The following is a 22,187-nucleotide window of genomic DNA, read 5'->3' as shown; positions in this document are numbered from 1 at the left end:
GAAAATTTTGTCAATAATCCTCAGTGCCGTTTAATAAACCCCGCTAAACCAGAACTCGGGAAAATTAGCAAAGTGTTATTAGATGATATTAATAGCAGAGTGAGAAAAGCCACCCTCGTGCACCAATGGCATAACACAAGCGAAGTAATAGAGTGGTTCAAGTCCATACCAGACAAAAAGCTATGTACTTTCATTCAATACGGCATTAATGAGTTTTACCCTTCTATTTCAAAACAATTACTTCAAGATTCTTTAACACACGCTAAGAAGTTCACCATAATTCCTGATGAATCAATCAATATCATCTACCATACTAGGAAAACTTTACTTTTCACAGGAAATAATATGTGGAGTAAAAAATCAGGCGACCCTGATTTTGACGTTACAATGGGAAGTTTTGACGGAGCCGAACTGTGCGAGTTAGTAGGCCTATTCATATTATATACTATTGCCAGAGAATACGGGATCAACACCACAGGACTATATAGAGATGATGGTCTCTGCTGCTTCTATAATATCAGCGGCCCTCAGTCAGAAAAAATAAAGAAAAATTTTGTTAACATTTTTAAAGATAAATTCAACCTTACTATCACTATTAGATCTAATTTAAAAATTGTAAACTTCCTCGATACCACACTCAATCTCCTTGACAGCACTTTTCAACCTTACTGAAAACCAGGAGATAACCCTATATATATTAACGTCAACTCCAATCACCCACCTAATATCATCAAATCAATACCGAAAATGATTTCTAACCGCATCAGCAATATATCTTCAAACAAAGAGGTTTTTAATGGAGCCGCACCGTCTTATAACAACGCTCTCAATTCCTGCGGATTTAAAGAAAGAATTTTTTTCAATCAAAACATGCCAAAACGTGGTGCAAGATCTCGAAAACGAAACGTTATTTGGTTTAACCCTCCGTTCTCACTGAACGTTAGAACAAACGTAGCAAAGACATTTTTGGGTTTAATTGATAAATGCTTTCCTAAAGAACATAAATTCCACAAACTTTTTAACCGGAACACCGTAAAAGTTAGCTACAGCTGCCTCCCAAATGTTAAGAAAATTATTACTGCTCATAACAAAAGAATACTATCTTATACTATTGACAATAATAGCCAATCATGCAATTGCCGAGAAACCGCTACATGCCCACTAAATGGAAAATGCCTTAAGAAAAACCTTATTTATATTTGCAATGTAAAAACCCAGCAGCAAGAAAAGGGGCATTATTACATTGGTCTAACTGAAAAAACTTTTAAAGACAGATGGTATAAGCATAGGAATTCTTTTCGTTATGAAAGTAAAGCAAACTCCACGGAACTTTCTAAATTTGTATGGGAGTGTAAAAGTAAAGGTTTAGAACCCATCCTTACGTGGAACATTCTCGATCAGGCAGAACCATTTAAACCTGGTGGCAATCACTGTAATTTGTGCTTGACTGAAAAGTTCCACATCATTACGTCGAAACTAGGCTTGCTCAATAAAAGAAGCGAGTTAACATCAAAGTGCCGCCATGAAAATAAATTTTTAATAAAAAACTTTAATGCCATCATAGCAGACACTCCATAGCACTTTTTTTCGTATTTTTTTCGTATTTTTTTCGTATTTTTTTGTCGTTACGTCTTTTTACGGTTTATAACATCTGATGATCGCTATTGCGTGAAACTTTAAGTAATGTAATATAAACCAAGCTAATTATTTAGTTTGTATTATAATAATAATATATTCGCTCTACTTATTCTACGCTGTATTGAGCACTCTTACTGGAAGTATTAACATAATTTCTACAATACTATATATATATATATATATATATATATATATATATATATATATATATATATATATATATATATATATATATATATATATATATATATATATATATATATATATATATATATATATATATATATATATATATATATATATATATATATATATATATATATATATATATATATATATATATATATATATATATATATATATATATATATATATATATATATAGGGGAAGTGGGGGCATAACCGCATATGGAGGAATAACCGTTTTTCAACATTTCCCTTTGAAAAATGTTACCTAACATGACAAAAAGCATACCATGCGTCGGTAAATCAGTTTCCTTCACTTCGATTATGTCAAAAAGAACTCCTGTTGCGTTTCTGAGAAGTTGTACATAATAATATCTATTTTGATAAAAATATTACTTTTACATCATATTTTTGCAGACATTTTTTGAGGATTAAGCAATATTTGATTTTAGTGTGAAACATTTATTATCAGCATTACTTCATCAAGTAAAAACCGTTTTTGACATCGCCATAACTTAATGAGCAACCTATGAAACTGCATTCTTTTTAAAAACTGTCATCTGGGGCAGAATATTGTCTAACGATGACAAATATCAAATAATCACAATCGTCACTTGACAATAACCACAATCGTCTCAGTTGAATGCTTCATGTAAAAACTTAAATAGAATGTAGTATTGTTTTGAAATGTCGGAAATAAGATTTCGTATTTTTTTATTTAATTTTTATAAATGAGTTTTTGATTAAAATTCAAAGCTAAGAGTGTAAATCGATATCTTTTCATATTAAATATAACAAGATATCGATTTATACTTTTAGCAATATGTAATAACATATATTACATTACACAATATATAATAATCACCAGATATACATAAACATAACATTTATGTATATCTGGTGATTATCAGATATTGTAGGTATATAATTATGCATTTCCTAATTTAAATATATATACCTATATGTATTCAAATTAGGAAAATAAATATGCGGTTGTGCCTCACTATAGGGGCATAACCGTTTTTTTCTTTAAGTCTAATTTTTGTGTTATAACATTTTCAAAAACTTTTTTATTTTTTTCTTAATTGCAGCAATTAAAAGCTTAATGATGTGTTTATCGAAATACACTGTTAAAAAAACGCATACTGTTTTTATTTTCATACTTCATTAACCTAAACGTTACGGGGGCTGTTATGCCCCCACTTCACCTCTCTCTCTATATATATTTATATATGATATTTATGTACATACACTCAACATATTGCATTCTCTTGTAAGTTGTACTTAAACTGACATCAAAAAGAGAGAATCTCGCTCAAACCCTGGTGGTGGGAAGGTAATCGAGGTTAAGGGAATCAAGCATCCTTTCTTGTATCAACACAAGGTGGAGCCTAACACTAAGATAAGTTCAGGCAGTTCTCCAAACTGGGCTCGAGAAAAAGATCTCACCAACGTTACAAAAAAATTTTTTTTGTACGAGAAAAACGTATTTAAGACGCCATTTTGTACATAAAACAGCAAAATAATTCTTAGAGATTTTATATTATACAATTATTCTCTAAATAAATACAAAAAATCATATAGAAAAAATGTCGTTAGAAAGTAATTTATGAAAAATTAGGCATAAATATAATTGATTTAAAATCACTTTGTTATTTTTCCCAAAGGACTTTTTAAAATCTATTAAACCTTTAAAAATAAATCTCAAGCAGCTTATCTCAAGTTTAGTTTTTCTTTCGCCATGATGCAGGCTTTGCAAGCAAAAAAATGTCGGAGATTAAGTGCATATATACAACATTAGTTGCTGTTCACCCACGGTCCTTGGTTAACTTCGTTGGTTTTGTGCTTCGTCACTCGATATCTTTAAAAGTAAAGGATTTCTCTCGCCTAAACAAAACCGGGAGGCGCCTCCATAGATATAACGCAATGCGAAACAATAGGAAACCCATCTACATTTGCTTTTAAATAAGCCTGTATGTTTGATAATAGTTGGTACCCAAAGCAGAAGCTGCAGTCTCGACAACTCGTTCTCTTTCATATGTTCATAACGCAGAGACAACAACAGTAAAAGACTGTCAAAAGTCAGTCCATAAGATCACGTGCTTGTTTTTGTCACATGATAATATGCAAGATCCGTTTGGATGCCAAGCTGTCGCAACCACTGAACTCCTTAATAAAATTTATAAACGCCATCAATTCATCTTACGTCATAAATTCATCTTACGCCAGGAAATTTTAAAGATAAAATACGTAAAAAAAACAAAAAAACGAAAAAAAAAACATCCAAATTCTATAGGAAGTTTGCCAAGAGAGGTGAAAAAAGTTAAAAACACCATAATTTTCTTTATTTTTCTTTCAAATCAAAATCTTCTTTTCTTTATTTCTTCTTTTTTTATTTAAAGATATTTTCAGTTTATCTACAAACACGAATTTGGATTCTGATATGATTTGCCTTGTTTAGTTTTAGTAATGAGCGAGAACAATTCAGCAGATTAACAAACTTTCTTACTTGTGCTCCTTAAGAACTTTTTCGAGTTGATTTGTGCGCGTGCTCCACGCGTACAGGTTGTTGTCGTGAGAACCACATAATACATATTGAGCATCTGGGCTAAAAAACCCGAAAGCAATGTTTAGTATTGATTGTTCATAACAACATATCCTTTTTTATTGAGCCTTACAAAACTGAAACACTTGAACTTCATCAACAAATCTACAAAACTTGAACACTTTACACCGATATTTTAATACTATGGATTTGTCTATTCAACAAAAAAAACATACCACAAAAAAAAAATAAAAAAAAAAAAAAAAAAAATACCTGAAACACGCCCTTGTATAATCAAACGCAACTTTAAACCCTTCAGCTCTGATAATAAAATTTCTGACTTTAAAAGCGATTCGTAATATAAAAAAAATCTTGAAGTAAAGAACACATCAAACAATAAACAGATTATTTTACTAGAGACAACCATCTAATATAGCGAAATGAGCCAATTTAAGCAAATTAGTTAATCCAGTTTATCCAGTTTTCATTACTACAATCAGAATTCATTGCTAATGAAAGTGAGTATTCATTAGAATAATTTAAATCAAATAATGTAATAATGGAAATTGTAGAAGTTTTAATCAATTTATGTATGACATTAAAATTGTTCAAATGATTTCCTGTATCATAAATGAATAAACATTAAAAAAAAAAATCAACAAAAATTCCTCAAAAGTTTTTAAAACGGTCACCCTAAAAGAAAACTTGGAATTAGAATTTACCTAAGGTAAGAACTAGTAAGTAGCAGTACTCTCTAAGTATATGAAAAATTGTTGGCTGTTCTAAATAATATTTTGATTTTTTAAAATAATACTGCAGAAACTTTTGTCTGTTTTGCCGGTATATGAACCTTTTTCAATCTTAGGCCAATTTGCTATGTTTTGCTACACTAATCTGCTAAGTTCTGCAACCTTACAGCAATCTGCTATGCTGTGTAATTTGTAGCAATAGACTTTAAAAAATTATTTGTGAAGATATTCGTCACAGTAACCATAAGGTAATTATTTATTTTTACTTTTGAAGTACGGTACATATTATTTTTTAAAACATAAGAACTATTTTCAAAATTCAACTTTATACTCGTTTACATTTGCACTTTTTTTCAGTAAAAATACATGTCACACAAGATAAGTTATTCTGTAATACTGGAGAGCAATTATATATGGACTAGAAAACATTACTATCAACAAGTGGAAAACAAAGGAGAAGTGGAGATAGAAAAGAATAAAAGGCGAAGATAGAAAACAAATCACCTTTTAAAAAGATAAAATACAATCTTTTTCCTAGTGGTAGTGGTACTGAGTCTTGACAAAAAATATGAAGATTGGCATACTTTTCTACCAGCCAGAAAATATAATAAGAGCAAAGCTGCAACCAACTTGGTGACATCAACAGATAAGGCTGTTAAAGTAAGAGCAAGTGTCACATGATGGTATTGACATCCCAACTCCAAGTCAAGCAATAACCTTTAAGTTAATATTCAAAGAGGCTGTTAAAATAAAGAAATGGCTGAAAAGTTACATATGGAACAATGGTCTCTGCATTTTGATGGGAAAGAAAATTTTTGAGAAAGTGAATATCAGGTAGTTGTACTTAAAAATGAAAAAACAGACGTAAAACTGGATGCACTGCATTTGAAAGATAGCAGCTGGAAAATTGAAAAAAAAGTTTTGTATCATCTTACATAGATTCCTTAATTTTCCACTGATTTTTCTCAGAGAAATCCTGATATAAGAAATACCGAATGGAATTCAAGAGCCATTCTCACTTTCCTTGTATTCATTCTTTTGTCTTCAACAAGATTGTTGTAAAGATTCATTTCATGATTTTACTAATCAAGATATGAAATAAAAATGACTTAAAGAAAAATTGTCAGAAAAATTGAAAAAAAAAAAAAATACTAAAAAAAATTCTTTTGGAAAATAACAATCAGCCATCCATCACTCAGAAGTGATCATATCGAGATCATATCGAGATCATTCAGAAGTGATCATATTGAGAAGTTATCAATGCAGAGAATATGCAATCAAAGTGATGCAGGAACTGTATGTTGCCTGCATAAAAAAAGGGAATCTGCAAAGTTAATTTCTTCTGACCAATAAGTGCATGTATCAGATAATTAATTTGTGAGTTCTATTTTACTTTGCTTGTTTTATTATACACATTAACAAATAAAAATAATAAATATAAAGTTGCGTATGCAAAAATAGACTTTTTGACTTTGGAGTGCCCTTTTTAAAAACATAGTGAAATGTCTTTTTTGTTGTTCTGGTTTTTAAGCAAAAGTTCAGTGAGTTAAGATACAGAAAAATGAGACTGTAAAAAAAAAAAAAAAAAAAAAAAAAAAAGAAAAAAAAATTATTAAAGTTTTGAAAGGCACCTAACAAAAAATAAACTTGGTTTTAAAAAATTTCAATAGAAACTTTTTTTTTTTTGTGAAAAAATGAAAAAAAAGTGAAAAAATAAGTACTTTTTAAAATTTTGAAAAAATTTATAAGACCAGACTTTTTAATATAAGAATGAAACTAATTTTATCAATAACTTTTTAAATATCAACAATTTATTAATTTATAACAAAATTTTGGACCAAAATAAATACTTATTTACTTGAGTTAATTAACTTAAATATTTACTTTATTGGTCGTAATAAATCACTTTAATTACTTAGCTTTTGGTCTTACTTATTCAAATAAATTATTCACTTAAAAGGGTCTTACTTATACAGTCTAATTATTTAATTTTACCAATATAAAACCAACCTGTATGTAGATACAATTTGATTTCTTCTCAAATCAATAAGTTTTAGTGAGTCATCACGGGTACAAGCAAGCAAATAGTTCGTATCTTTAAAACAAAAAATTAAAACAAACTATTATAATGATAAACTTCAAGATGACAATATTTATATTTTTAACATTGAACAAAGAACCTTGCAAATGGTCTGTGATAAAAAAATAATTCTAAATTGTAAGCACAAAAGAAGATAATGAACGAACCATAAAACCAAACTAATAACAGAAGAATGCTTTTAAAAAAACATTGCAACATTGAAAACATAAGAACATATAAGTTAAGTATAAAAAATATCTCAACATTTAAAACAAAAAGTATTAAAAATTATGATGACACCTTGAGACAAATCCAAAGATGCGACCTTTCCTTGAAGTTGGATTTCGTTGGAATTTTGTTCACATCTTAATTTTAAATTTGTATTAATATTAAAATTGTAATAAGTAGTATAAATTAATATTACAAATGAAAATATTACAAAATAATATCAAAAAAAAAAAAAAAAAAAAGGAATTCCAATACTTAATTGAAATTTTGCTTTTTATGAATAAACAAAAAGCCATACATAGGTTAGCCATACCAAAGTTACAATTCTACCTTATATCCCAGAAGCGAATTTTTTTATCAAAATGGCCACTTATGATCGTTGTTCTAAAACATTTCCAGTAACATTTCAAAAAGATTTTACTCTTAGCATTAACTCAGCAGAATTTCTACTCTTAGCATTAACTCAGCAGAACTTTTGAAGATTATAGGTAAAACATGACTAAGTTACAGATAAAAAAAAAAAAGGAAAGAAAAGACTAGAAAATAATGAACATAAGATAGAATAATGAACATAAGATAAAAAAAAAAAAATGAACATCATTAAAATCATTAAAGAAATCATTAAAGAAATCATTAAAGTAACAATCTTTACCCAGCGATATCTGATGTAACCAGATCATTACAACTTGATCCTGCAAATATTGTTTTGGTACCTATTTAATTATGAAAGGTGGAAAAAAAAAATTGTATGCAAATTTTCTATTAATGAATCAACACAAATGCACATTCACACATAGGGGCTTTGGCAAATGTTTTATGTGGTACAGTTTATAATTGTAATGACTTTGTGCTAAAATGTTTTATTGCTTTATAGGATGTGTCATTAAAGTTGAAGTTTGAATTTAGACTTCCTGACATTTCTGAAGGTATGTGTCTGTCCACAAACACAAAACACAAAACTGAAAGTTTAGAAGCCCACTTTTTTCTATTTTTCAATTACTTAGGGAAAATATCATTGGATATAATTTCACAGGGAATGGATCTTGCAGCTGGAAAATTGATTCTGATTCAGTAAAATAGTGGGAAATAAGATTCAGTAGTGGGAAATATGATTGATTACTAGTTCCATTAAATTAAAAGATATAGGCTCAAAAAACATTTTAAGATGAATGTAAATTGCTTAATATGCCCTATGAATACATACACACTAAACTTACAAACTCTGCTTCTTAAATCCCATATTTTTATTGTTCTATCATAACTTCCAGAAGCTATTTTGCTTGAGTCGGTTCCAAGAAATTTGGCAGTCATTACTTTATTGCTGTGTCCTGTCAGAGTGTGCTAAATGAAAGTATTGATCTGTTTTTACTTCATATGATTGCATTGTCTGATTGCTTATAAAGGTATTGTTACAAAGATATACAGTAAGATAATTAAATATCACAAGCTTATTACTCGCAATCTCAGATCATTTATACTCCATATCCAACAGGCATTATCATTTGAGGCAGCCAAGATCAATTTCTCCTGAATTTTTAAATAATAGTAAAAAAAAACAACATTATAAAACAGATAAAACATTTTTTTTTTTTTTTTTTTTTTTAAAAAAAAAAAAGAGAACTCTAAAACCATGTGTGTGATTTTTTATCATTTTATTTTCATATAAAGTTTTTTTTAAATGTATATATTTAATGACTTTTTGTCTTAAACTTGAAGAATACTTTGAAGACAAAAGCAAAACTTGGTTAGGTACAAATTTTAATAACTATTTTGTAAACCATTTATAAAGTCATTAAAACATTACATTATTAATGTTATTACATTATCGTTAAAACAACAATAGCTTAAAATGTCTCACCAGGATGTCGAATCTTGTACATGTTACAGATTGTCGGCAACCTGTCAAAGTTGCTATTTCACGAAAGGAACCTAAAAAAGTAGAAAGCTAATTTTAAAAAAATAACAAAAAAAAAAACAACAACACTATATACACAAATTTGTCAATTAAAACCTGTTAGTAAACTACTAGTTTCAAAAATCATCCAAAAATAACTATTTTCTCTATATTTAATAAAAAAACAAACTTGTATAAAAGTCATTTTTAGAACCTTTTCAAAGTCTTAAACTTCCTGACCAACTTGGACAGGCTTAAACTATTTTAATAAATAAAACTGTCTAAAATAATATTGCATAATTAGATTAAATTAAAAAAATTAATTTTTATTTAAACAAAGAAAGTTAATTAATTCAAAATATAACTTACATAATAACAAAAAGAAGTTTCATAATATTACTTTCATTTACACTCCTCAAAAAATGTATTAAAAATACCTCTTCCATCAATTTCCCAAACTTTTACTTTTCGGTCTGAACCACCAGTTACAAAGTATTTGCCTGAAGGACTAAAACGTACTGTCATAACTTCTCCTTCATGGCATTCCTAATTTATTTTCAAGAAAGAAGTTTGAAATTAATAAGTGCACAAGATAAAACCACAAAAAACAAATATACAGGGCTAATTGAAAGGAAAGGAGCACAAAGCTATCACTACCTCTTTGAGGTAAAATGTGTGCAACTATTAAGCAACTTTAATTTTGTGGCTATGCTTAAAGAGATTTTTTATGTAACTATGAGAATTATTTTTATTTGATAAAAAGTTTGATATTTAGTAAAATATTCTTCTTGAAATAATTTAGAAAAACTTTATATTTTTTTTCTAAATCTAAAAGATTGATTAAAAGTATGTGATATGCATTGAGTAAACTCTGAACAGCATGCAGGAGAGATGTGGTTTCTCCTGCAAGTTTCATAGATCCACCTAAACACCTTTCATCTACTCAGCTACATTTCATCAAGGTTTCTCTTGAATCTTTCATTTTTCATTATTTGCCTTATCTGGGGTTCAATGAAAATACTTCCTTTCAGCATAGCTGAACTGAATCTTGGAGATATGGAAACCAGGTACTGAAAGCCTTTTTTATTTGCAGTAGAAAGAAAGCCGCTTGTTTTGAAAAACGTGTCAAGATCCATATTTAATTTATAATAACTATATACTAGGATATCTTTCTGTAGCAAATGTTTATTCTTCATCTTAGAAGCTTAGAAGTTTTGCTTTATCTTTTGACAAAGTTATATATCTTATTAGATTACTGAGCTCATTGAGCTCTTCTTGGCTAAATATTTAAAGGTTGTTTCCACCATCAGGACTATAGTCTGGATCTTGATTCCATCTTGTGAAGAAATAGGAGCTAGAAATTTATTGTCTGATGGCAGTTTAAGATTGATGATAGTGATGATATTGATGATGATGATGATGATGATGATGATGATGATGATGATGATGATGATGATGATGATGATGATTTTCTTAATACAGTTGGTTGAAAATCATTTCAAAAATGAAAATCGCTGATATCTATTCAATCATCAAACCGTTTGAGAACAAAGTACAGATAATATGAGGTGCCCAAGTCTTGTCCTGTTAACCAAGTCAATATCCAAAATATAACAGATTTGTTTTACTTTGGTATCACAATAATATTCACTGTAGCATTATACAGCATATTACAAAATCTCTTACAGTGAATAACAATGACATATTAATATATGTTTTTATTTTTTATTATTGTTATTCACTTTATGATTTGAACATTTACTTTACTACTGCTGTTGCTATGGCAACTTTAATAAAGTGAATTTGACAATAATTTAGTAATAAATTAACAATAACAAACAATAATTCACATTAATATATTAACATCACATTATAATTTTACATTATTACTTTAATATTAGAATATTAAATACAAAACAACCAAAATCCCACATAGAAACAATCCTACATAGAAACAATTGCTGAAAAAGAAAATATTTGTAATATTAAATTTTGATTAGAAAATTAATGTAAAATAACCAAATTTTAACACACAAAAAAAAACCTTTATCTCAGAAACATGCTGAAGAAAAAATAAATGCATATTTGAGAGGTTTAAAATTCTTCACAGCTTGTTCTGGTTCTCCTACTTAGGTTATTGATGAAAAAAAAAAAATTGACCAGTGTAATTAGATAACTTGAAAAAAATACAAACATTAAAAGCATGCTTTATTATATAAAAAGTATGGTTGGCAAATAAACATCAAACAAGCTTCATACATAATTGTTACTTCCTTAAAGTTACTTACTGTTGACTGCATAGGTCGATCAGGAACAGAAGTTAAGCAAACCATTCCAGTAATGCTTGTATAGCTGCGTGGTCTCCTTCCATTTTCAGGACTTACTGAACTATAAAGTAAATGACTTTATTTGAAATTTTCCAGACTTCAGATTTTGCAATTCAAGTGATTTGGTTTTTAAAATACAAAACTTAGATACCTAAAACTTAAAACAGAACTAATTGGCCAAAAGCCTGACTAATTTATATTCTTACGCAGAAGGCAGGACAATAGACTCATTTGCAGCATCAATTAATTCTTGCTGAAGCTTTTGTTGTCTCTTACTGTAAGAAAAAACTTCAAATAATATTTGAAAATTAGCCAAACAAATTCAATTAATATTTGAAAAAATCATTAAATAATTGATAAACAAACCAAGAAACTCAATAAAGACGAAAAAAAAACACAAATGAACAAACATGAACCCTCATGAACAAATAAACACCTTGCTAAAACTTCATTTTGCATATTGAGAAGATCAGCTTCTTGTGCTTTTTGATGCATGCATCTTTGAACCTCAAAAAAAGTGAAAATGAAGAATTTATAGCCGATGGTTGTTTGTGTTTAAACTAAATTAAAAACCTAAGTTTAAAAGTAATTACTCTAATTATTTAAAACTAATTATTCAAATAATTCAAGTGAAAATATTGCATTTAACACTATTGGCAAAAAGTTTAATTTTTACAATGTAAGTTTTACAAAGAAGTAATAACAATTGTTTACCAACTCTTGGAATTCAATATGGAGGTTTTTGTACTTTTCTTCGGTTGAATTGCAAAGAAGTTGAAGGGCTTGGTGCTCATCTTTAATAACCTTTAAATATTATTAAGGTGTAATATAAATATAATTTACTTTTAGTAAAAGAATATTTAGAGAAATCAGAAAATTTAGAAAATCATAGCAAATATTACCTATAAAAATAAAGAAGAGTAAGATTACCAGGTCATGAGAGGGTTACATCAGGTTAGGAGAGGATTACACATAGTAAAAATGAGAACTAGGGATGAAAATATGATTTGAAAATGTGAATGATTTTAAAAATGAGGGATTTCAAGTAAAAGTTTATTACAAGAAACTTACTATCATTTCCAGTTGTAAAAATAAAAAGATTCTTATATATGTTTTATTAGCACAGCTAAAAGGTATTTTTTGTTAACTTTCTATTAGAGGCATAACATTATGTAACAAATTTTTATTTTTGTTTTCTCCTTGGATTGAAAATGTGTTTTTCTACCCTGTTTCGCCAAAAAAAAAAAAAAAAGAAAATATTGTTCCACAAAAACTTTGTTTCTGTGACAGAGACAATGATATTTTGAAAGTTGTGTGCTACAAGAAAGTTCTCAATTCGTATTGAATAATTAGTTATTCTTCTAGAACATTCCTAAAGTGCTAGAACTGTCCAAATGATCCAAAATTTTCCAGAATATTCTAGAACTTTCAAGAAACCTTTAGAACTTTCAAGAAACTTCCAGAACTTTATAGCACATTCTCAAACTGTCTAAGAGTAGTCATACAAGTATAAAAACACAGGCGACTGAAACCAACACTTTAGTTTGTATTATTGGTAAATAAGAAAAAAAAGAAAAAATCATATTTGAAGATCAATCATTTAATTTGAATAGCATTGAGAAGTTGTTTGCATCTGGCAGACACATTTTGCTTTGTCTGTGGTGAGTTTATCAAAACTAGAGCTAAAAATTAATCTGTGGAAAGATGTCTAAAAATGCGTGAGGCATACAAAGCATATTTTCGCATGCCTGTCAGGAATCTGGACAAACCTTGGGCACCTCATTTTACCTGCAAACTCTGCAGAAAAACTCTGAAAAGTAAAAACAACTATATATATATTTGCATTGTAGAAATTATGTTAACATTTCCAGTAAAAGTGCTCAATACAGTGTAGAATAAGAAGTGCGAATATATTACTATAGTACAAACTAGATAATTAGCTAGGTTTATTTAACTTAAATAAACCTAGCTAGTTATTTAGTTTTTATTATAATGATAATGTATATATATAAATATGTATATTTTAACATTTCCAATACCAGAAATATCCATATTTTTTAGCTTATGTTAACAATTGCGTTTTCATTCTGCTTTTTTTACAGATTGGAACAGAGTACCTACTCTTAAGAGAGAGCAGCAGTGTTTACAAAGAAAAAGTAGTTCAGAAGTAGATGAAGACACTGACTTAGATTTTAGAGACATAACTGAGCAGAGAAATCCATACTACCCCAAACAAGAAGACATCAATGACTTGATCAAAGATCTTGGTCTCACGACTCAAGTAGTTGAATTTGCAAGATAAAAATGCACATAAATTAGACCAGAGAATGCATCACCAGGATTTTGAAAGTTTTTTCACTTATGAAGATGAGCTTTGCTTTTGCCACAATATGACTGGTCTGTTTGAGGCAATTGGAATTACTCTCAACCCCAATGGGGAGAGAGTGGCAGCTCTTTATCAAAGCTTATACAGAAGCCTCAATGCAGTGCAGTCATAATGGGATAAAGTATCCATCTCTCCCCCTCACTCACACTATCCAGCTCAAAGAAGAATACAAGAGTTAAGATTGAGCGCTTCCACCAGGATATATTGAGCTTTGAAATCCACTACCAAGGATATTATACTAAAAAAATAATGGACTAAATTATTGTATCACTTGTGTAATTCTAGAATAAATAAACGCAACTAGTGCATCATATGATATTTTCTATTTACTTAGAGCATATTAAATTTTAAACTTGCCACTTTTTCCCTTATGACAATAGGTAAATTTCATAAATATCATTTTCCTGGACACAAAACCAAAAGTAGAAATGAATACAAGTATTTTTTCATGTTTTCTAGACATAAGGAAATGGAAAATAACAATTTTAACTCAAAGACAAAACCTTTGCTACACGGTGTAATCATGCTATAATAAAATATAATTCACATACATAGATATTACAACACAAAACATTTTGTATATCATTTTACATAACCAAAATGCATGATGGTAATCATGAAGAAGCCACACTATAAATTTACTATAAACTAGTTATTTATTACATTTTTATCATTTATATATGTATGTATGTTTGTATGTATGTATGTATGTATGTATGTATGTATGTATGTATGTATGTATGTATGTATGTATGTATGTATGTATGTATGTATGTATGTATGTATGTATGTATGTATGTATGTATGTATGTATGTATGTGTGTATACATGTATCATTTTTATCATTTATGACTAAAAGAATCCACCTATTGAGTATAATTTTAATACTGTTTTTTAAAATGAAAACATGCAACCTGATTGGCTGATTCCAATTCAGAAATATAAGAGAGAAGACGTCCATTTTCAGAAAGAATAATATCCATTTGAATGTGGTTATCTCGTATTCTAAAGGAAATAAATAATTTCATAAATTTAATGTATAAAAAACAGTGAGATAATTACCATTCAAATTAAAAGATAAATTTGCTCAATCAAGAAGATTAGAAGATTACCTTAACCAAACAATCTACATTTAGAATAAATTTGTTTTATAATGCTATATGGTATATTGATAGATTGCTATATGCTACGTATATTGTTAGATTGCTATTTGCTATATTGCAATATGCTATATTGGTATATTGCTATATGCTATATGATTAATCATTTTATTCTTTTTGTCCTTAATTTCCAGAAGTAAAAAAACTTGCAAAAAACATTGTAATGACAGACCAACTCCAATTTAGCGTTCTACCTTATCAACTTAGGTCATCTCATGAGGTGGATCTGCACATAGTGCAACATAGTAAATTCAAGAGATTGCAAAATTGCATCTGTATTGTTTTACCAGACAATACAGTTGCAATTTTGCAATCTCTTGAAGTGATTACAGGTTTGTGGTTTACAAAAACATTGACAATACTTGAAAACAGTTTATCTTTCCATAAGTTACTTTTAGAAAAGTAAACATCATTAGTCTGCAGTAGAATTTTGAGGAAAGTTTTTCACTATATCTTCATTCCTATTAACTGATAAAAAGTGAACATAACAGAAATACTCTCCTGTGGAAATATCCTTTCTAGAGCAATGATTTTGGATTTGGGTGGGTCCAATTATTTAAGCAAGAGTTAGACAAGAATTTGAGGTGAATTTACTATTTCTTTGAACACTCTTCAGTTATATGATTTGAGTGATGTTGATAATTAACTGAAGCACTGTTATCAGTGATATCACTGTCCTTCTTTTTGCACCTGTAAGAATCTCCTTAAATTAATACTCCTGGAAAGGAACAGATGGTCAGCTAACTATTTTTGTTGGTAGGACCTTTATTTTCATAAACAGATCCCACTAGCTTTATATAAATATATACAGAACTTCTATTTATAAAATTAAATTCAAAATGTGAAAAAGAAAAAAATAGCAATAAGATACTGAAAAAAAAATCATATACTTGCTTAATTACCCGAAATCTCTTATTCTTGAATTTGACCTCAAACCTTTTTTTTATGGCCTTACATCATTCTTTTAGTTCTTGCATGAACCTTGTACACTGTTCCCTTGATAAATTCCCTCTGCAGAGAGGTTGTGAGTTCAATTTCCTACAGTTCTGATAATACAGGGTGGGGAAAAAGCCTCTTTCCCAATGGAAAAATGAATAACTTCTTTATTAAGTTTACTTTTTAAATTCTATTCAGAACTAAAATGCCACTCTTCATACCAGCAAACTTATGGAGTTGACGATGGTACAAATACACTGTTTGTGCTAGTGGCTAAATTTGATCAATATTTGGAAAATTTGAGATGAAATATGTGCAAGCAAACCTGATTTCTGGAAAATTGGCTGAAAAAATACACATTTTTGCAGATAACCTTGAAACATCAACACAATGATATTTAACATAGCTGGTTTAACTGTATAGAGCAATTTATCAGATTTCAAAAAAAGATCTGCACCTTGACAAAAACAGTGACACTCTGATAAAAATCATTTTGTTAAATTGATGTTAGTGACCTGGCATTGCATCTGGAGTACTGCATAGTAACTTTATATGATGCAAAATGCAGTGAATTCTAATGTTAAACACTAACTCTAATAGTGGACCTAATGTAGACAAAGTGAATAGAATAATCCTTAAATTGAAAAAACTTTTTTAGTTTTTATCATTTTGTTCAAAAGCTATTAGTTATAAATTGCATAGGGACTTTTTGTCCACTCTATATTTTTCATTTCGGGTCTCTATAAACTTTTTATTATTATTTTTATATTTATTTATTAAAAAAATTCCGGAGTCAACTTTGAAATTTTCAAAAAAATAATAAGTAATATTTTTCTGACAAATGCTTGTTCATGTGAAACAACTTAAAATTGTAGACTTAAACAGACTTAGAAAAACCTAGGACCAGAAAGAAGGGAAAAACAGTTAATAAAGCCTTATTTGAAATCCATCCAAATAACCAGGGACACAGCTGGATGTAGCCAATAGCATTTCCATATCTTCCTACACTTATTACAGTTTATAACAGTTGATTCAATTGAGTGCCAACATGCAGCACATTTGGGAGATCAAGTTTTTATTATAAGTTAACAAAAAACTAATTAAAATGTTATAACAGTGTAATTCATTAAAACTGTAAAAAATTTGCAAGAAAAAATATCAGTTTAAAAACTAGAACATCTGGAAATTTTCTGAATTTTCGAAGAATCTCAATGAATATCCTATAATTATATTTACCTATATTTTCTTTTTTAAACATAGATCAACAATCTTATTGATCATAAAATGTCTTTATCACTAGGGCAAAATATATATAGAAAGCTGATTACAAAATGCATATAAACTTTTTATTAAGTATTGCCCCACTGCGTGTTGTGCTCTTTACTGCATATTATTATTATTTAAAAAAATATGAAGTACACACGTTATATCCTTTTGTTGATTTAGTTCCTCTTTTGCTTTTAGTTCACTTGTTAATTGAATAATTTTTTGAGCATGCTAAAACAAAAAAAGACATGTAATAACATCAACATCATAAACTAAATGCATTTCCATAAGCAATACAATTTAATATAATAAATTAGATTGCAATAAAAAATTTAACATTTCTGTCTTTCATGTTCAAAGTTTTTAACTAAACGAAAAAATAAAACCCAGGTAATATCTACCTCTCCTTTTGTTCTATGCAATTCTGTTAACTCTTCTTGAAGTTTAAAAATTTTCATCTCCTTATCACTATTTATTAAACCATTGGATTGGCTAAAAGATCATAAATTATGGTTATGATAAATAAAAAATTTATGCAAATATGGGAATCAGCATCAACACAAAGACTTATTGAAATATAAACTTTAAGTATAATGCATGTTGGATGATATCATGAGTTATAAAAGTATACATGAATTTAGTTCTGTTGAAGTGTGATGTAAGGTACATATTGATAAATGGTGTGTTTTAAGAAATATTTTATGAATAAAATTTAAGTTACTTTAACCTTATAATATTGAAGTGTTTGGTTAAATTTTGACAAAATAGAAATTTATTTCAGAAATGAATTCCATAAAATAATCCCAATAAAAATGTAAAAAAATATACAAAAATGATTTACCCTCCAATGGCTAATCTTCCTTGCAGCTCAAGTATTTCCTGGAAAAAAGAAAAATTAAATATTAGTAAAACAAGTTTAATACAAAAAATTTTAATGTGCTAAAATTTTTTATAAATGGTACTAACCTGTTTAAGTTGATATGTTTGTAACTCAAGCTCAGCATTCCTTAACTTGTAAACACTGAAACCTCGTAATAACTCGCCATCTACCAAGAGTAGAAACAATTTTACAAAAATTGTAACTATGAAGTCCTCTTAATAATCAAGGTCATTAAAACATAAACACTGAAACCTCGTAATAACTCACCATCTACCAAGAGTAGAAACAATTTTATGGAAAAATGTAACTTTGGAGTCCTCTTAATAATCAAGGTCATTAAAACATAAACACTGAAACCTCGTAATAACTCACCATCTACCAACAATAGAAACAATTTTATGGAAAAATGTAACTTTGGAGTCCTCTTAATAATCAAGGTCATTAAAACATTAACACTGTAACATGCAACACTTTAACATAGTTGGAAATATAAGTTTTAACTGGAAAAACTTTAACATTAAGGAAAAATTGAATCAAATTTTCACTTTGTTCTGCTCCATGTAAGTTTACTTAACTTTAAGTGAAAATAATTTGTAAAATATTTGTATATCAAATTTTTGCACACAAACTAGAGCTCTGCATCAGCCTAAAAAATTCCAACTTTGTCGGTTCGGAACGTAATCATACCTAATGTTACAACCTAATGTCGAAGTCGAACCGTAATCTAACCTCATGTTACGACAAAGTCGGAATTAAGTTGGTATGAACCGTAATCTAACGTAATAGTTCGTAATAAAACAAGACAAAGCTTTTAGTCAAAGCTTAAAAATGATTTATTGCAGTTAAAGTCATAATATAATTCATTTATTCAATTTACTAAAACTAGATTAGGATATCCAAGATTCAACATCAACTCATAAATTTCATTATCATGCAAAAATTTTAGTTGAAACCTTGAACCAAGGTAGATTACGCAAAATTACGACAGCTTACGATTCATAATGCGGGAAATTCAAATGTTACGACTTGACTCGGAATGGAAGTCAGAATTTCCAAGTTTGTTATGAGTAGGTGTCGAACTTCCGACAAAAAAGTCGGTACGAACCGGAATCGGACGATCGTAATGCAGAGCTCTAACACAAACTATGCAACATATTTTGAACAACATCTCAATTAACTGTTAAATTTTACTTGATGTTTCAGGTGATGCTTATATAAACAAAATTTTTTAAACAAAAATCACCAGTAAAACACAGTATGTGCATTACACTATGTGTCAAAATTTTAAGACCACTTTAGAAAAATTTATAATTTCTTCATTTAATAATTACTTAAATCTTAAGTATATTGTTCTAATAAATAATAGCTTATATATATGCATGAATATCTAAAAAATTTGAACTTAAAAAAAAAAAGAAATTTTTAAATTGAAATTACATTTCCAAAGTGACAAAATTTTAAGCCTGCTTTTTAAAACATTTTAGATTGAACTTTTCTCTAAACTATTTTTACATAAATTAAACTTATTATGAATTTTTAAAACCTGTTTTGGATTATCTTGTTTAATTTTTTAAATGGACAAAGTAAAAGATATCACTATTTATAAGCATGATAGAGTTAATGGTCTTTTTTTCAAAGAACCTAAGTGATAGAGAAATAGAAAAAATTGTAAACAGATCAAAGACTCTGGTTCATATTTATCTTAATAGAGGAAATGGAAATGTGTTTAAGAAGACAAAAGGACATAAAAAGATAATTAATAAATGGGCTCAAAAAGTAATTTTTAATTTAGTAAGCAATTCAATAATGATTGCTAAGAAGATAAAGAGTGATTTATCATTAGTTGCAAGTGTTTGAACTATTCAGTCATATCAAATCCATTAATTGATCATAAGAAATTAAAAGGAAAACCAGCAATTACTTTAAGACAAAAAGAAGGTAAACTTGAGTTTGCTAGAAACTGCATTGAAAAAAGGATTGGAACAATTTTATATGTTCTAATGAAAAGAAGTTCAATTTAGATGGACCTGGTTGTTATCAGTATTAATGCCATGATTAAAGAAAAGAAGGAAAATTTTTATCCGGACATAACTTTGGAGGTGGTAGTTTACTGGTTTGGGCAGCCTGGAAGTAGAGGAAAATCAAGCATTTTATTTGTTAAAGGTACTCTAGATTCTGAAGACTATACTGCTTAAAGAAAGTTTGTTACCTTGTTTTAAAAAAATAAGAATTGTACATCCAATTTTTCAACAGGATAGAGCTAGCATCCATACCTTGAATCATACAAAAAATTGACTACAATTAAAGAAATGATTTACAATGGCCTCCAAATAGCTCAGACTTTTATCCTATTGAAAACATTAGAGTAGTTTGGTTTGTTTGGTTAGCATAAATGGAAAGCAATTTAACAATGTCAATCAGTTAAAAAAAAAATAAAGGAATACCAGAATCAAATAACCTCAGATGAATTAAAAAATCTTATTCATTCAATGCCAAATAAAATTATCGAAGTTAAAAAAAAAAAAGGTGGACCAACTCACTATTAGTTTACAAAAAACAAACAACTAAAATGGTCTTAAAACTTTGTCTTTTAAAAACTAAAAAAATTCAAAGTACTTTATTTTTTAAAATACTATCGGTATTTAAATACCATCGATATTAATTTTTTTCCTGTTTCAATTTATTTCATGTGTATTTTAACTAAGTAAATTTTAATTAATATTATTTTTATGAGTTGTTGCTATTAATAAATGAAAATGATGTGGTCCTAAAATTTTGTTGAGATGTGTGGTATACACTTGCAGTTTGGGGAGTTTTTGAGATTAACTTTTATTGGATACATTAGTTAATTGAATATATTAAGTCTAGTGGATATAAGAAACATATGTAAGAAAGAAATGTATGTAAGAAAATTTATCTTTGGGCCATTTTTTCTCATTTTATATTTCTAGAAAAAAATAATCCTATTTTTATTACATGTATAATTATCATAACATTAGAAGTGTATCATATCTAATACAATGTTAAAAAAAGGCTTTAATGAAGTTTTATTGTTGTAACAACCAAGCTTGTAAGAAGTATATAGCATGCAATTTTAGAATTTTCTTGGTTAAAATAAAAATATATATTTAAATATATCTAAATCAAAATAAACTGTACAAGTATTTCTTGATATTCAATAACTTGTTTAATTTAAAATTCTATTAAAACAATCTCTATTTTTTTCTAAACCCTAATGCCATTTTTATTAATGTTAATGATATTGCTGGTACACAATCAAATAAAACTGTTATAACAAATAAGTGTTTCCTTATAACAGAAAAGAAACTTGTGTATACAAATAAACTTGTTTTATATATATATTTTTTAACAATTTTATAGGTTGCTATCATAGTTTGTTTTTTTTCTAAATGAATGCAATTACTGAAAAAAAATTTGACATTTTTAAAAATAAATTCTTGCATTTAAAAAAAAAAAAAAAAAAAAAAAAAAAAAAAATCGAAAATCCTATTTTTTAAAACAGAATACCAACTTACCATCTAACAACCTTCATTTTTACACACGAAAATAAGTCTACAAGGATTTTTTCAACGATCATAAAAAGATTCTTACGTGAACTTATTAACTCTTGGAAAGGATTTGTCTCTCTAGTTTTTCTTTCTTCTAATTGTTCTAAAATACTTTTTCTCCAATCTTGCAATTCATTTGCCATCTTTAATCTAGAATTTTAGTGTATCCAGTTTGTCCTCATCTCACCGTATTGTAAGTTCAAGTAAACAAATCTGCGCATTCCAATATTTAAAAAAAATTTAAACCAAGCAGAATTACTTTTTCCGCAGCAATTTACACTTTAGTAAGCCGTTGATTTCAAACTTTGTAACACTTTATAAAAACTGACATGAAGTCCGTAGT

The 22,187-nt window shown here is 28.1% G+C and overlaps 1 protein-coding gene across 2 annotated transcripts; it reads right to left on the bottom strand.

Moving 5' to 3' along the window:
• Positions 1–3,325: 3,325 nt before the first annotated feature.
• LOC145191212 (autophagy-related protein 16-1-like) lies at positions 3,326–22,100 on the bottom strand. 2 transcript variants are annotated; one of them, XM_090066937.1, is made up of 21 exons: positions 21,888–22,100; positions 18,362–18,441; positions 18,237–18,274; positions 17,797–17,887; positions 17,553–17,626; positions 14,948–15,038; positions 12,362–12,451; positions 12,084–12,154; positions 11,854–11,922; positions 11,609–11,708; positions 9,758–9,866; positions 9,285–9,355; positions 8,882–8,953; positions 8,644–8,767; positions 8,079–8,139; positions 7,757–7,810; positions 7,499–7,563; positions 7,129–7,213; positions 4,643–4,690; positions 4,334–4,432; positions 3,326–3,993 (listed from the first exon to the last, which is right to left on the bottom strand). In XM_090066937.1, exons 1-21 carry the CDS (start codon positions 21,985–21,987, stop codon positions 3,900–3,902), a joined length of 1,686 nt encoding a protein of 561 aa, XP_089923063.1. In that variant the 5' UTR covers positions 21,988–22,100; the 3' UTR covers positions 3,326–3,899. The 2 variants fall into 2 exon arrangements, with proteins under 2 accessions (XP_089923063.1, XP_089923064.1); XM_090066938.1 differs by lacking the exons at positions 14,948–15,038; positions 17,553–17,626; positions 17,797–17,887; ... (1 more) ...; positions 18,362–18,441; positions 21,888–22,100 and adding exons at positions 14,180–14,271; positions 14,391–14,489.
• Between the last annotated feature and the right edge of the window lie 87 nt (positions 22,101–22,187).

This window comes from Hydra viridissima, unplaced genomic scaffold (genome assembly GCF_058129835.1).
Source record: "Hydra viridissima isolate aposymbiotic clone 2 unplaced genomic scaffold, HvirCarnegie_v1 scaffold_11, whole genome shotgun sequence".
NCBI lineage: Eukaryota > Metazoa > Cnidaria > Hydrozoa > Anthoathecata > Hydridae > Hydra > Hydra viridissima.
Note: the sequence above shows the minus strand (reverse complement) of the source record. Positions and strands in the feature narration are given on the sequence as shown.